This window comes from Scleropages formosus, chromosome 9 (genome assembly GCF_900964775.1).
Source record: "Scleropages formosus chromosome 9, fSclFor1.1, whole genome shotgun sequence".
In the NCBI taxonomy this organism is placed as follows: Eukaryota; Metazoa; Chordata; class Actinopteri; order Osteoglossiformes; family Osteoglossidae; genus Scleropages; species Scleropages formosus.
The window spans coordinates 23,893,632-23,908,511 of record NC_041814.1 but is presented as its reverse complement, the minus strand read 5'-3'; the positions used below and the strand labels follow the sequence as shown (position 1 = coordinate 23,908,511).

Here is a 14,880-nt window from a genome sequence, read left to right as displayed (position 1 = left end):
TTTTACACTATATTATATGAAGCATGTATTGCAATACATGCATGATTATATAATAGGGAATAAGATGCATAATATAGTATACAGAATGCATTTCTTATGAAAACTGTATTTGTGTTCAGGGGCACTGAGTGGAGGTGACTGAGAGGGAAGCCTAATCTAGTTAGAAGGTGTACTTTACTTAGTAAATGCACATTAAGAGGCTTAATAAAGATCTCTGTAAAGTGCTCCTTATCAGGATTAAGATAAGTGAAACCTTCAAAGAACAATTCTGAAAGGCCGTATGGGCCACAGTGCTAAGCACTGTGAAAGCCAGACTGTTTACCCCGGTGAAAGAATTATCTGAGAAAATGGTTAAATACCACCCACACTGTTCACTGTCTTGGCAGTAAGGAAAATATGGTGCATAAAATGCATTTAAAGGTAATGATTTTTAAGAAATCAGACAATGATCTGGAAATGTGTTGACTGTAAACAGCTGCCACACAGTCAAAGACATCAGAATTCCCTGGTGTGTAAGGATGGTTATTTAAAGCAGAGGCCTAAAAAGAGCGTATCAGAGTGGAAAAATGAAGAGCGTGACGGCAGTACGGCGGCTCAGCAGGGAGTGATGCCCTTTCTCAGCCCCAGAAGCTTTCAACACATCTTTAACTCTGTGTGTGTGTGTGTGTGTGTGGTATATATTCTCCTCCTCTTCACATGCGTCTCCCCCTTCCCAAGTTTAAATTTACATTTATTCGTTTAGCAGACACTTTCTCCAAAGCGACATACATCTCAGAGAAAAAAGGGATGCAGTGAGTGCATGATTACATCAACAGAGGGAGGGATTGGGATGCAGACACGTGATCCTAGATTAGTCCATTTATCACACTCCACTATATGAACCAGTGTACATCACATGAGTTACTGCATAAAGGTGTTTCATTACTAAACAAATTATTACAAAAATTGAACATAGTTAGTGGGGGACGCGGTGGCATCGTGGGTTTGGATTGTGCCTGCTCTCTAGCAGGTCTGGGGTTTGAGTCCTGCTTGGGGTGCCTTGTGATGGACTGGTGTCCCATCCTGGGTGTGTCCCCTCCCCCTCCAGCCTCACGCCCTGAGTTGCCGGGTTAGGCTCCAGTTCCCCGTGACCCCGTGGGACAAGCGGTTCAGAAAATGTGTGTGTGTGTGTGCGTGTGTGTGTGAAACATAAACACTTAACACATTTATTGCGCGCTTATGAGATCAGGGGAGAAGTGAGTCCGAAAGAGGTGAGTTTTGGGACTCTTCTTAAATGTAGAGCAGGATTCAGCAGTTTGCAGTGAGAGGGGGAGATCATTCCACCACACTGGAGTCAGAACTGAAAACCTCTGGGATTTTTTTTGGACTTTTTGTACGTGGGACCACCAAGGGGGCAGAGGTGGAGCAGTGCAGCAGTCTGGTTGGGGTGTAGCAGATGATCAGGTCTTGTAGGTATCGGGGAGTAGATCCGGTGACGGATTCATAGGCCGTTCCACTCATGCGCTTTCCAACTGTCTTTGTGGTTGTCAGTCACCATTGCATGAATGTGTGTGCGTGTGTGTGCGTATGTGCTCTGTTCTGTGTGCTTCCTGCTCTCTCAGATCAGGGATTGTACTTCAGAAATTGTGTGAATTTAGGGGTAATATGTAATGTAATGTTTAGGCTCATTGCTTTCTAATCTGAAGGTTCCTGATTTGATTCATTACTCGTGCTGTAGTACGCATGGTACTTACCCTGAACTGATACAGTAAGAATAACTCGGTGCATAAAAGGTGAATAAGTATTTTGTTGTACAGCTGGATAAATCACTGTAAATTTTACTAGACCACTTAAATAGCAGCAAAGTAACTGTGAAACACACACATTGTAGAAACTGCTTGTCCCAAGCAGGGTCGCTGCAAACCGGAGCCTAACCCGGCAACACAGGGCATAAGGCTGGCGGGGGAGAGGACACACCCAGGATGGGATACCAGTCCGTCGCAGGGCAACCCAAGCGAGACTCAAACCCCAGACCCACTAGAGAGCGGGACCCAGTCAAACCCACTGCACCACCACACACACCTGAAGTAACCGAAATATTAAAGTAAATTGTCAAGTACCTCTCCATTTATGCAAGTTATATAACGTATAATGTATCATGGTGGCACAGCAAGTAGCGCTGCTGTCTCACAGGCCTGGGTGGTGTGACAGGACGTGGGTTTGATCCCCGCTCAGTCTGTGTGGAGTTTACATGTTCTCCCCGTGTATGCGTGGGTTTCCTCTGGGTGCTCTGGTTTCCTCCCACAGTCCCAAGACATGCTGTTGAGGTTCACCCATAGTGTGTGAGTGACAGAGAGAGAGAGTGTGTGTGTTCCACTGATGTATGAATGAGTGACCCATTGCAAGTAGTGTATCTAGCAGTGTATGTCACCTTGGTGAATAAGATGTGGGCTGGTAACACTACACAGAGTTCAGTGGAAGTCGCTTTGGAGAAAAGTGTCTGCTAAATAAATAAACGTAAATCTGCAGATCCAGCAGCAGGACTGGTTTTAATATTGTGGCCTCTGCTTTAGCAAAACTGAAGCAGATGTCCTGATCACAGTCACATCTACCGCATGCAGTTATCGTTGCCTTGGTTCTGGAGGAGGGACGTTTACTCTGGAAGGCAGCTTTAAATCAGTAACATAATCATCAAAGTTCGGCAGAAGAATAAATCATCAGAACAAGAAAAAAAAAAAACTTTGTCCCAGTTCCTCTCTTGAATTAGTAACAAATTAATATCACTGCGATTTCTGAATGTGCGGATCTGCAGGCAGGTACTTTAATAACTGCTTAGTTAACATTAATTTCTCTGAGGCTTTATTCTGCTTCTGCAGGCCTGCACCTGGGGTTAGTATTAATGAAAAGGCAATTAAAAGGAATTAATGCAAACCTCCGCAGCCAATTACTGCGCCTCCAAATGGGCCAAGTGCTTTTGTTCTCTAATACTATCACCCTAATTGCCTTTTTTTCCAGCGTGTTTCTGCGCAAGTCCAGGTAGAGCAATTTATCAGTTTGCTAATGCAGAGAAGCTCGCACCCGGGGCGCTAACCCTGAGCGGGGCGCCCGTTTCTCCGCAGCACGACTTAATCAGCCGGAAACTGCCAGGAAGCAGAATGCCGACTTGGAGAGAGTCAAAATGACTTTCAAGACCATGTGAGAGTCTTTTGTTTTCCACAGACACCACTGTACAGTTATAGTTAAAAAAGTAACAATGAGGGAATTTATTTATTTATTTATTTTTTTTTCCACATGCGCTGCACCTCCCATTGTGGTGCATCAAGGCGAGGCTCGCTTACAAGGGAGGTTCATCTCAGATACTTTGGATTCCTTGGTTCCTCTGCTGGGGGTCTGATTAAAGCACATATATGCAGGTGGAGAAGCGGTTAAGGTGCAGGCTCCCAAACTCCACAATTAGATGCTACTACATGTTTAGAAAGGGAATGTGAAACAGCTGTTTTATGCTTTTCATTAAATTCTAGTCTTGTTGTGATCAAGGGCGATGGAAAGTGCCAAGACCTTTAACCCAAAAGTTCCAGAAAATTCTGGACAGTCCCAGTACACACACACACACACACACACATTTTCAGAACCGCTTGTCCCATACGGGGTCACGGGGAGCCGGAGCCTACCCGGCAACACAGGGCGTAAGGCCGGAGAGGGAGGGGACACACCCAGGACGGGACGTCAGTCCGTCGCAAGGCACCCCAAGTGGGTTCGAGTCCCAGTACACAGTGTAACACTATTAGGGACACATCTGCAGCAATGCCTGCTGGGTAGGGTACACAAGTGGGACATCCTAGAACGCCATGTGCTATAGAAGTTCTTGCATTTGATTGGTCCTCTGGTGTGACCAATCGCAGGATCCCACAGAAGTCTGAATAACGCTGTAAAGTCATTGTAAGACCTTCACAGCAGCAGGTGGCGTAGTGGTTAGGACTCAAGTTTGAATTCCACCCGAAAACAAGGTGCTTACCCTGAACAGCTCAAAATGAGCCGGCTGTATAAATGGGAAAGTGACGCAGTAACTTAACGCTGTAAGCTGCTTTGGAGAAAAGCGTTACTTCCGAAATATTTCATGCAACAGTGAAACCTTGAGGAATCCCTTGACAATTTTAACAGTTGCAGTCATGTATTATTCAGTGTTAGAAACGTCAAACTGGAAACATTTCACAGTGGATCCCCCCTTTTTTTTTACTGTTCAGACGACTCTTCTTTCAGCACGTGATATAGGTCAGACTGTAAGCAGAAATGTGGCCCGATTTTTATTCTGAAGCGACACTCAGATGTTTCATATGAAAAACGAAGACCTTATTAAAAGACCCGAAGCTGAAGAATGTTTCGTTTCCTTTAATAGGAATGACCCGAGAGTTAAGCATGAGGACTGTTATAGGAGAAAAGAGGAGTTTTATTTGTAACTTTATTATTATTAATTATATTATTATTTATATGCTAATTATTATTAATTAAAAAATATATAATTTATATAATTATTAATTATAACACTATAAGTTGCTTTGGAAAAAAGTGTCAGCTAGATGAATAAGTGTAAATGTTTGCTTTATAATTTTGTAATTTGCTTTGTAATTTTGTAAATTTGTAACTTACGTCTTGTGTTTTCTTTCTTTATGTCCTTACAATTTATATTTTATGTCTTAGGCTGCTGGGAGGATTCACAGAGTAAGAATTTCATTGTATGGTGTAACAAACTGTTTACTGTACATATGATAATAAACTCTTGAATCTTATATGTAACACCTGGTTGGGTAGTGGTTAGAACTGCTGCCTTTGGACCCAAAGGTCACAGGTTGAAATCCTATCTTCAGCTGTAGTACCCTTGAGCAAGGTACTTACCTTAAATTGCTCCACCTGTATGAATGGGTAAAGGGTCATAAGTACCTTAACATTGTAAGTTGCTCTGGACAAAAGTATTAGCTACAGTAGTGCCTCTGTCTCAGACACTCCTGGGTGGTGCCAGAGGCCAGAGGATGTGGGTTCGATTCTCGCTCAGTCTGTGTGGAGTTTACATGTTCTCCCTGTATCTGTGTGGGTTTCCTTTTGGGTACTCTGGTTTCCTCCCACAGTCCAAAGACATGCTGTTCAGGTTCCCCCATAGTGTATGAGTGACAGAGAGAGTGTGTGTGTTTCACTAATGTATGTATGAGTGACCCAGTGTAAGTAGTGTATCTAGCAGTGTAAGTCACTGCAGCGAATAAGGTGTGTGGGCTGATAACACTGCATAGAATTCACTGGAAAAAAGGGTCTGCTAAATAAATAATGTAATGTAAATTTAAAACTGGGTGAGTAGGATAGGGTAGATCCATGAACACCGGCACAAATACGCATGTTAGAGGTTTGCCAGGCAATGCAGCACGATTAAGTGTTAAAATGCAGAAGCAATTCAAAGAGACGTACAAGATCACGCTGTTCCTTTCTAGTCCGGGGTGGGAGGGGGTTGTTCCGGAATGCGCCGCAGATTCGGCACACTTGACCTATTTCAAATTGCCATGGAAACAAAGGACAGATACAGATTTGCTCCAAAAACAATGCCCAGAAGAAGAGCCGAAGGTGGTGTCCCGCGCTGTCAATGAACCCAGCCGGTGTAAAGTCCCGTTTATTACCCAGCACACCTGACCCGTCACCTTGTATGAAAAGGAAACTCCGTCCTGAGCCCCGCTTGCTCGGTCTTCGAGTTTCATTTGCCGCAGCTGTATTAAAAATGAAATGTTCATGTAATCCGGACCAGGTGTTTACCATAAAATAATATTAAGTCACCTATTTAACAAGTCACTCAGCTGGATCGAGCTTTACACAGCTATACTGTGCGGTATTTTACTGGAGCGGTGCAGGGCACTGGGAGCCACAGCAAGCGAGGAGAGCCGAACCGGGGGCCCTGAGGCGGCAGGGCGGCGGCCTTAACCGCAACGCCCGGGGGAAACGGAATCGGGGGCTATATTCATCCACCTTAATTTTACATTCTGGGTTTAAAGCTGAGCGCCGTTCATAAAACTAATAAAAGCAAAGAAAGATGTGGAGCTTTGTGTTTGGGATGTGTGTACAATTCACCACATGGCGCCACACAGACCCAGAGACATTTAAATAACTCCTCCTTGATGGGAAAAAGGTGGAATTGTCAGTTAATGTTATTTATTATTATCATCATCTATGTTGTTCTTGATGCAGCTGTTAGGACTAACATCTACATTTATTTATTTAGGAGACACTTTTCTCCAAAGCAACTTCCAATGAACACTATGTAGTGTTATCAGCCCACACACCTTATTCACCGTGGTGACTTACACTGCTAGATACACTCCTTACACTGGGTCACTCATCCATACATGAGTGGAACACACTCTCTCTGTCACTCACACACTATGGGTGAACCTGAACAGCATGTCTTTGGGAGGAAACCAGAGCACCCAGGCAACATGCAAACTCCACACAGGCTGAGCGGGGATCAAACCCACATCCTCTTGCACCACCCAGGTGCTGTGAGACAACAGCACTACTCACTGTGCCACCTGCTCTAACTCTACCACTCTAACTCTGCTCCAATCCCATCAACCTTTCTTTGCCTTGGGAGGAAAAGCTCTGGGTTAGTGTGGCACAGTTGAGCAAAAATACGTCCAATAATTGACAGAATGTATTTTAAAACATTATCATCCTAAGGTCCAGAACAGGGTTAGATACTGTAGTGTATTCCATTCTTAGCTTTTCTAAGAAGCCAAGACCAACCCCAAACATGTTATCGGTTAAAAGTATAGCATATAATATGTACTAGGAATCAGCATTGCTGCATGTATGGTATGGGAGAAATACTGAAAAACACATGTTCTCCAGAGTGGACGAAAATGAATAGCTGGGGTTCAGGAGGTTATACATATGGGACACATGGTGATGTTTATGGCTTATTCACATGACTTATGCAGGGGCTGGAAGAAAAATTAAATGAGAGCATGAAAATGATTATGGCAAAGAGGCCTCTGTATCATCACAGGTGCTTTGAGGGTGGAGCACAGGTTAATGCGCTGCGTACCATGTTTGCGTGTCAGATTCCAGTTGGCCCCCTTTCGTCTGCAATGCTGTATTGTGGCCCAAGTAGAGAAGGTCCTTTGGAAGCAACAGAAAGGGATCTAACCCTCAGTGCAAATAATGTGATGAACCCATCAGGGAATCAAAGCTCTTCCTCATTTCATTCACTCCCAACTCCCTAGGTAAATTCCAGAAGTGACCTCACACCTCAGCACCATACATTTGTTTGCTCCTTTTTAAAAAAAATAAGGTGCAATCCTTTGTTTCATGGCAACAGTTCTTTGCACGTGCACACACACACACACACACACACATTGTCTGAAACCACTTGTCTCCCAAATGGAATCTGACAGACAAACAAGGCAACTAACATGGTACACAGCACATTAACCTGTGCTCCACCCTTGTAGATTTTGAGCTGCAGGCAGGTAAGTCCCCTTTGCACTGACATCTCTCCCACACACACACTCACACACACACACACACACACACACACAATGGCTACAACCGCTTGCCCTGAGCAGGGTCGCGGCAAACCGAAGCCTAACCCGAGAACACAGGGCGCAAAGCTGGAGGGGGAGGGGACACACCCAGGAAGGGATGCCACTCCATCACAAGGCACCCTCAGCAGTACTCGAACCCCAGACCTTCCCACTGACATCTTCACTTCTTAATTTATTTATAGAACACTTTATCACAAGAAGAAGTTATGTTGCTTAACTTTACAAAACTGTTTTTTTTTTCCCAAAAAATAACATAAGGGTGAACATCCCTGACTGTGACAAAGAAATGTTTATTTGTTCCTTTCTTTATATTTTGCCAAGGGAGTCTGTCAGCCCCTAGGGGGCGCAGTGGGTTGGACCGGGTCCTGCTCTCCAGTGGGTCTGGGGTTCGAGTCCCGCTTGGGGTGCCTTGCGACGGACTGGCGTCCCGTCCTGGGTGTGTCCCCTCCCCCTCCGGCCCCACGCTCTATGCTGCCGGGTTAGGCTCCGGCTCCCCGCGACCCCGTATGGGACGAGCGGTTCCGGGTGTGTGTGTGTGTGTGTGTGTGTGTGTGTGTGTGTGTGTGTGTGTCTTTCAGCCAGTGTTAAAACCCAACACCGCCCCCAGGTGGACAACGGCCGTCATTTCATCAACCGCTGCACATGACCGATCATAAAAATGTAAGCGACTTGAATGACAATAAAGCCATAATGGAGTAAATTCATCCTCACAACGACACGTTTACATGTACATTTATTCATTAAGCAGTTATATAAGTATGTAGTAAGTTATATGACTTACTATTATATATGCATATACTTACATACAGTATACTGTATTGTATATTTAATATAAAACTAATATAACTTATTGTAGAACTTATGAGTACTGTTTCGACACTTGGCACTTTCCACGGAAAAAAGTCACGCACAAACACACACACATACAGATCGACATTAGATTAGAGATGCTGTGTTGGACACGTGCACGTTCTATATCGCACACGTTTTTTGCGTGAAAAATATGTGAAAAATGCGGTCCTTCGGTATGTGCACGCATTCCATTCTGTCACGCGTTCGTTCACACACACACACACACACACACACAGATACGGCTGATCGGAGAGTCAGAGTGCCAGCTGTACAGCGCTGTCAAAGTTCAGCGCCACACCCTAAGGCTAAGGGGAGTGTTACTGGCTGTTTCGGTGCGCGGTTACATAGCGCGAGGGCGACGCCGGTGCCGCGTCTGTCTGTCAGTCACTGCACGTTTGCGCTGGGCGGTGTGACGCGCGACCGCGACCGGGCTGAGCGCGCTGCGGTGCCGGGATGCGGCCCGGCCGGTGCGCTGCGTCGCGAGGAGGCCCGGCCTCGGGCTCGAGAGAGGGAGAACGGCACGTGACGTGGACGCGATGCGGTGAGTGCGCGGAAGCGCGGGGAGGTGCGGGCTGCGCACCGTGTGTGGAAGAGGACGAAGGTTGTGGGAGCGCCGGGGAGGCGCATCGCGGACGCAGAGAAGAGAAGGTTGTTGGCGAACGGATCCCGACGGCATGATGATTGGCGCTACACCCCCAACCCCAACGGAGCCCCGCACTGGAGCAGGTGGCGCAGTGGTTATTAGAGCCGCACTTGTTGTGTTCAGAAAAGACGCGGGTCCGAACCCAGCGCCCCGCCTGCAGGAGCCTCGAGCACAGGGTGAAGGTGAAGTGTGACCCGAAGTGGGTCACACCGGGGACTCGAACTCTTCTCCAGGGCTTAGTGTTGACCAGTTGATCCCACGGACATGCTGTTCACACTGTGTTTCCCCACCTATACCTTTATCGATCAGCAGGAGCGTTAGAAACGAGGTGAAAACATTGTGGAAGTGAGTGGGATGAAACGTCTGTAAAATAGCGCCAAGCCTCCAGTGAGAGAAACAATTCTGAAGCGCAACACCACCAGTGTCTTTATATACAGTACACACACACACTCACACACACGGGGGCACAGCGAGTAGCGCTGCTGTCTCACAGCGCCTGGGTGGTGCCAGAGGACATGGCTTCGATCCCTGCTCAGTCTGTGTGAGTTTCCTCCGGGTGCTCTGGTTTCTTCCCGCACTCCGAAGACATGCTGTTCAGGTTCACCCATGGTGTGTGATTGACAGAGAGAGGGAGTGTGTTCCACTGATGTAAGGATGCGTGACCTAGTCTAAGTAGCGTATTTAGCAGTGTATGTCTTTGGGTGCTCTGGTTTCCTCCCACACTCCAAAAAGATGCTGTTCAGGTTCACCCATAGTGTGTGTGTGTGTGTGTGTGTGTGTTCCACTGATGTATGGATGAGTGACCCAGTGTAAGTAGTGTATCTAGCAATGTAAGTCACCGCGGTGAATAAGGTGTGTGGGCTCATAACACTACATAGAGTTCAGTGGACATTGCTTTGCAGAAAAGTGTCTGCTAAACAAATAAATGCAAATATACACTGTATGTATCTATATATATATGGACAAATAGCCTCCTCATGGGTGCTGGAGGTGGGATTCGGACCTGCAGCCTTTGGGTAAAGACATCGGCTGAAGAGTAAATGATGTGTCTTCATTAGTGATTACAGCTGTCAAAGTGAAATCACATAATTTTGATCATTGTCAGTTGTAATTTTAATAATTGTAACTAGCTTTGGATACAAACTAAAACTCATTCACTCTCAAGACAGGAGTCGGGTAAATCATGGTGAATTATAACACCCAGCCGAATGCGGGCTTTCGCTTGTTTTGTACGTGTTTGATTAGTCGAACTCACGATGCCTAATTTTGTTTTCACAGCAGATTTGATGCACTGGACGGATGAGGACCCGACGCCCGACGCAAAAAGGTGAACGGCTGCTTACTGCTGCGCTCCTGACCTGGACCACCGACACCCACCATGACCGAGAGCCTCGACTCCACGGAAACGACGTAAAAATGTCGAGCACCAGCGACCCCAGAAAAGTGGCCTAGCGGTACCGGCGAGCGCAGGCTGGGAAGCGCATCACTTGCGAACATGGGCTTCACAAAGCGGAGGTGCATCACCACAGTTTTCGGGATTGTCATTTACGTCACGGACGTCGGCACCGATTTATGGGTGGCGGTGCAGTACTTTGAAGATGGGCGCGTGGCCTGGTGCACGCTCACACTCTTGTTCGTGCTTTGCGGACTGGCATGCGCGCAGATTTTCAGCTACGCCTGGTTCTGCGACGATGGCGGCGTAGCGGACTCTGCCGACAGGGCGGTCCGCGCCGACACGGCGGACTCCGCCGACGCCGTGGAACGCGCGGACAAAGCGGACTCTGCCGATCAGCTGTCCAGAAGGTCCGCTGTCGTGCTGCACCTCCTGCAGCTGGGCATCTTTATCAGGTACTTCCAGAAACGGGTTCACACATGATCTTTGAGAACCCTGGATCTGTGCTCTCCTCGCTGTTGGATAACAAAGGGTCTATAGCCATTATTTGTCATGGGGGAGGGAAAAAGATAATTTGTTATGGGAAAAAATTCAGTGAAGCCCTGGAACTTGTCAGCTGTTTAAGGAGTGTGTGCTTAGTGGATGTGAGCAAAGTGGAAAAAGAAAGGGTGACGGAGTGGAGGGTTAATCTGGCTATGATGAAACGTGGTAAAAAAAGGAGGAAAGTAGGTTCTGCAGAACTTTGCGCAGTACATTACCATCTACGCCCCTGGATCCTTTTATGGCATCCAGACTCCTTCAGGTAACAGTGTATTCGCGCGTGGTCAAGGTACCGGTTCGCACCTCAGTCGCTGGCTGGATGCTGTCAAGGATTGTTTTCCACTGTTGTGGGTATGGAATGTTCTGGAACTTGCCCCTCGCTAAATTAGATTAATTTCCCCTAAAGCACGTACAAGTTATTAATCCTCTCTCTTGGCTCGGCTCGACAAACCGTCCTTGGCTTTGCCGTTTAGCGGAAATTTGGTTTATTTTCATAAGCCGAAGTATCAGGAGGAAGTACGGTTAGTAAATTAGCTGTGCCGTGAGGAACTTAGCGGTCGCACCCGTGTTGTTTTTGTCTTTATCTCAGTGCTAATAGTGCAATAAATCACTTGGAGTGTATTGTGACGAGCAGCGCCGTGGGTTTGGATGGGGCGAAGAAGGACGCGGAGACAGCGTTCATAACGAACGGTTTATTTGAACACCAACACAAAGGGAATAATGCTCTCGGTCCGAGGACCCCCCCCCCAGACCCTGCACCTACAGCCAACCTGCCTTAGCGCCCCTAAGCTCTCCCAACACAGTGGCAGACACAGGCAAGCCACCATTTCCCCCCGAAGTGGCCCCAGCGGTTACACACCATTTAACATTATTTCCCATAATGCAACTATCTACATTTAAACAGTAACGCGGGTCGTTACAGTATTCATAAAACATAAATACTCTACGTCTACCCTCTAGGAGACCAGCTTCGGTCAGTGTTTACTCACTGTTTGTGTTCACTGTTGTCATTAACTGGTCCCAGTAAGTAAGCGAGCAGCAGGCAGTATGATTGTTACAGCTCGTGAAAAGCCCCAGGTTCGAATCTGCTCTCCTTCTGTACTACCTTTATTCAAGGTACTTAGCCTGAGCTGCTCCAGTAAAAAAAAAAAAAAAAAAAAAAGTACCCAGCTGCATGAATCGCACTTTTCTCCAGAGCAACTTACACTGTTCGTCTGCCTACGGTTATTTACCCTTTTGACAGCTGGTAATTTTTACTGGAGTAATTTCAGGGCAAGTACCTTGCTTAAGGGTACCGTGGCTGGGATTCAAACCTGAGACTTTTGGGTCCAAAGGCAGTAGCGCTAACCGCTGCACTGCACTACCAATTTCCTTCCGGTGGGTAAATCACCGTAAAATCTTCGTATACAAACTTAACCTTGTGAGATACTTTGGAGAAGAACGTCAGCCGAATGAATCGGGAGTAATAAGATGTAAAATATTTAACGTCAAGCCACAGGAGACCTGCAAGCTGAGGTGTCCTTCCTGTCCTCCTGTAGGTATTACCGGCTGCTGAGGAAAGCTGTACGAACGGTGTGGGTTTGCAGCCCCTCGGTGAGGGACGACACCGAGCTCCACCGTGACCTGTTCGCCAAGGCCACTGATCTGAGCATGCTGCGGCTGTTCGAGACCTTCCTGGAGAGCACCCCCCAACTCATCCTGCAGCTCTACATCATACTGGGTCACGACCACCGCTCCGTCATCCAGTGTGAGTCCATGTACCCCTGTCTTTGCTTGTCTTTAGTCATTAATTAATTGATGGATCTTCGGTAACAGCTTATCCAGTGCAGGATTGCGGTGGGCCAGAGTCTAACCTGGAAGCAGAGGGTGTGAGGCAGGGAACACCTTGGATAGGATGCCAATCCATTACAGGACAATCTCTCTCTCTCTCTCTCTCTCTCTCTCTCTCTCTCTCTCTCTCTCTCTCTCTCTCTCTCTCTCTCTCACATACACACAGTCATCAACTCACATGTTCTCACACCAAGGGCAATTTAGAGCGATCAGTCCACCTAAATCTCGTATTGTTTGACCGTGTGAGGAAACCAGAGCACCTGGTGGAAAGTCGCGTGAGATTGAGGAGGATGCGAGAAGAACTCCACACAGTCGCAGCAACATTTGAACCCACATCCAGACGTGCAGGACAGGATTTGCGAGGCACAGCTCAAGTTAATGAAGTAATTTTAAGTACCTGCTCAAGGGTCTAATGGGTCTCATAGGTTCCTCTCCTAGGAGCCCGTCTACTTCTTTAACCATCACGCCATGTCCTGCTTTAGGTATAAACTTTCTACCTGTTTTCCCTGCCAGACGTCTGCATCACCGGCTCTTTCTTCAACATCGCCTGGTCGACTGTTGACTACCGCAGGTGCTTCCGCAGATCCCTTCCGGACGTCAGCGAGATGCCCTGGGGTCTGCCCACCGTGGTGTACCTGTCCTACAAGCTGCTGACCGTGAGCGGCCGCGTGCTCGCCCTCAGCCTGCTGGTGGTGCTCCACACCTACTACGTCTTCGCCTTGGCTTTCGTCTGGTTGCTTGGCGTGATATGGACCTACAGAGAGGAGACGGACTTCTGCACGTCCAAGCACCTGGAGAAGTTGTACAGGGCTGTGGTTGGGGTTATACTCATTTTCACATTCTTCAACATTAAGGGACAGAACAGTAAGCTGCAGATGTTGGTCTACTACGTCGCCTGTGCCACACAGAACCTTCTAATCCCCGTGATGTTCTTCTGCCTGGAACCTGGAGCTGCAAAGTCCGACTTTTTCTGGCCGGTCGCCGGGGTGATATTCACCAGCACCATTCTGGGCTTGCTGCTCCTCTGCCTCTTCTATAAGTTCTTGCACCGTAAGACGGAGGCGCCGGTGGCCGACGAGGTGGACGGGCTGAGAAACGAGGGGAAGAAGGATCTGGAGGCAAAGCGACGAATGCAGGCATTTTTACAGCATTGACACCTTCTTCTGATGGGTTTATGGGGATCGCTGTGACCGAGGATGTAGGATTTCAGGACACAACACTCGCAACACAATTTACATTTCCATCTATTTATTTAGCAGACCAGGGGACCTGCCCTGTGGTGGGTCTGGGGTTCGAGTCCCGCTTGGGGTGCCTTGCGGCGGACTGGCATCCCTTCCAGGGTGCGTCCCCTCCCCGTTCAGCCTTGCGCCCTGTGTTGCCGGGTTAGGCTCCAGCTCGCCGTGACCCCGCTCGGGACAAGCAGTTGTAGACAGTGTTAATATTTAGCAGGTGTTTTCCTCCAAAGCAATTTCCAATGAACACTTTGCAGTGTTATCAGCCCACACACCTTATTCGCCAAGTGAATAGAATGAAATACCAAACCCCATAGGTAGGAAAGTAGGAACTGGGTGGTTGGGTGGATAGATAGACACATAGATGGATAGAGGGTGGAGAGATACGGACTGTATGATTCATATGCCTGTAGACCTTTAGCACCTGCTAATTACAGGTGGCGTCCATTCCTAAGAAAGACGAGGCCTTGTTTGGTTTGCAGGTGTTAAATTTCTGGTATGTGCTGAGCAACGGCTCTGAGCAAAGTATAGAAAGAGTCCACCTGGTGTGAAGTTAATGCGGTTGTGGATGAGCCCATTTCTGGAAACGGGAAGAAGCGGCGGCAGAGCATCGGTTTCCAATGAGACGAGGGCAAAGGCTCCAACTGCTTTCACTTTGCCACCGGAGTGAAAAAGGTGCAGATACCGCAATGAACGGTTCGAGGAAAACCTGCTCGTGATCACAGTATCTACTATGATCAAGGAGTTTATGGACAGCCTGTATAATACAAAACATCCCAGTGTTATAGATCTAGCCGATGCTTTTCTCCACGGCAACTAACAACTATTCACCCA

At 47.4% G+C, this 14,880-nt stretch overlaps 1 protein-coding gene across 6 annotated transcripts; it reads left to right on the top strand.

The window, feature by feature from the left end:
* Nucleotides 1–1,223: 1,223 nt before the first annotated feature.
* xkr9 (XK, Kell blood group complex subunit-related family, member 9) lies at nucleotides 1,224–14,089 on the top strand. 6 transcript variants are annotated; one of them, XM_029254982.1, is made up of 4 exons: nucleotides 1,224–1,250; nucleotides 10,330–10,899; nucleotides 12,523–12,731; nucleotides 13,328–14,089. In XM_029254982.1, exons 2-4 carry the CDS (start codon nucleotides 10,547–10,549, stop codon nucleotides 13,966–13,968), a joined length of 1,203 nt encoding a protein of 400 aa, XP_029110815.1. In that variant the 5' UTR covers nucleotides 1,224–1,250; nucleotides 10,330–10,546; the 3' UTR covers nucleotides 13,969–14,089. The 6 variants fall into 6 exon arrangements, with proteins under 6 accessions (XP_029110815.1, XP_029110814.1, XP_029110813.1 ...); XM_029254981.1 differs by lacking the exon at nucleotides 1,224–1,250 and adding an exon at nucleotides 8,153–8,216; XM_029254980.1 differs by lacking the exon at nucleotides 1,224–1,250 and adding an exon at nucleotides 8,662–8,949 and having other exon boundaries at nucleotides 10,333–10,899.
* The last annotated feature ends 791 nt before the right edge of the window (nucleotides 14,090–14,880 follow it).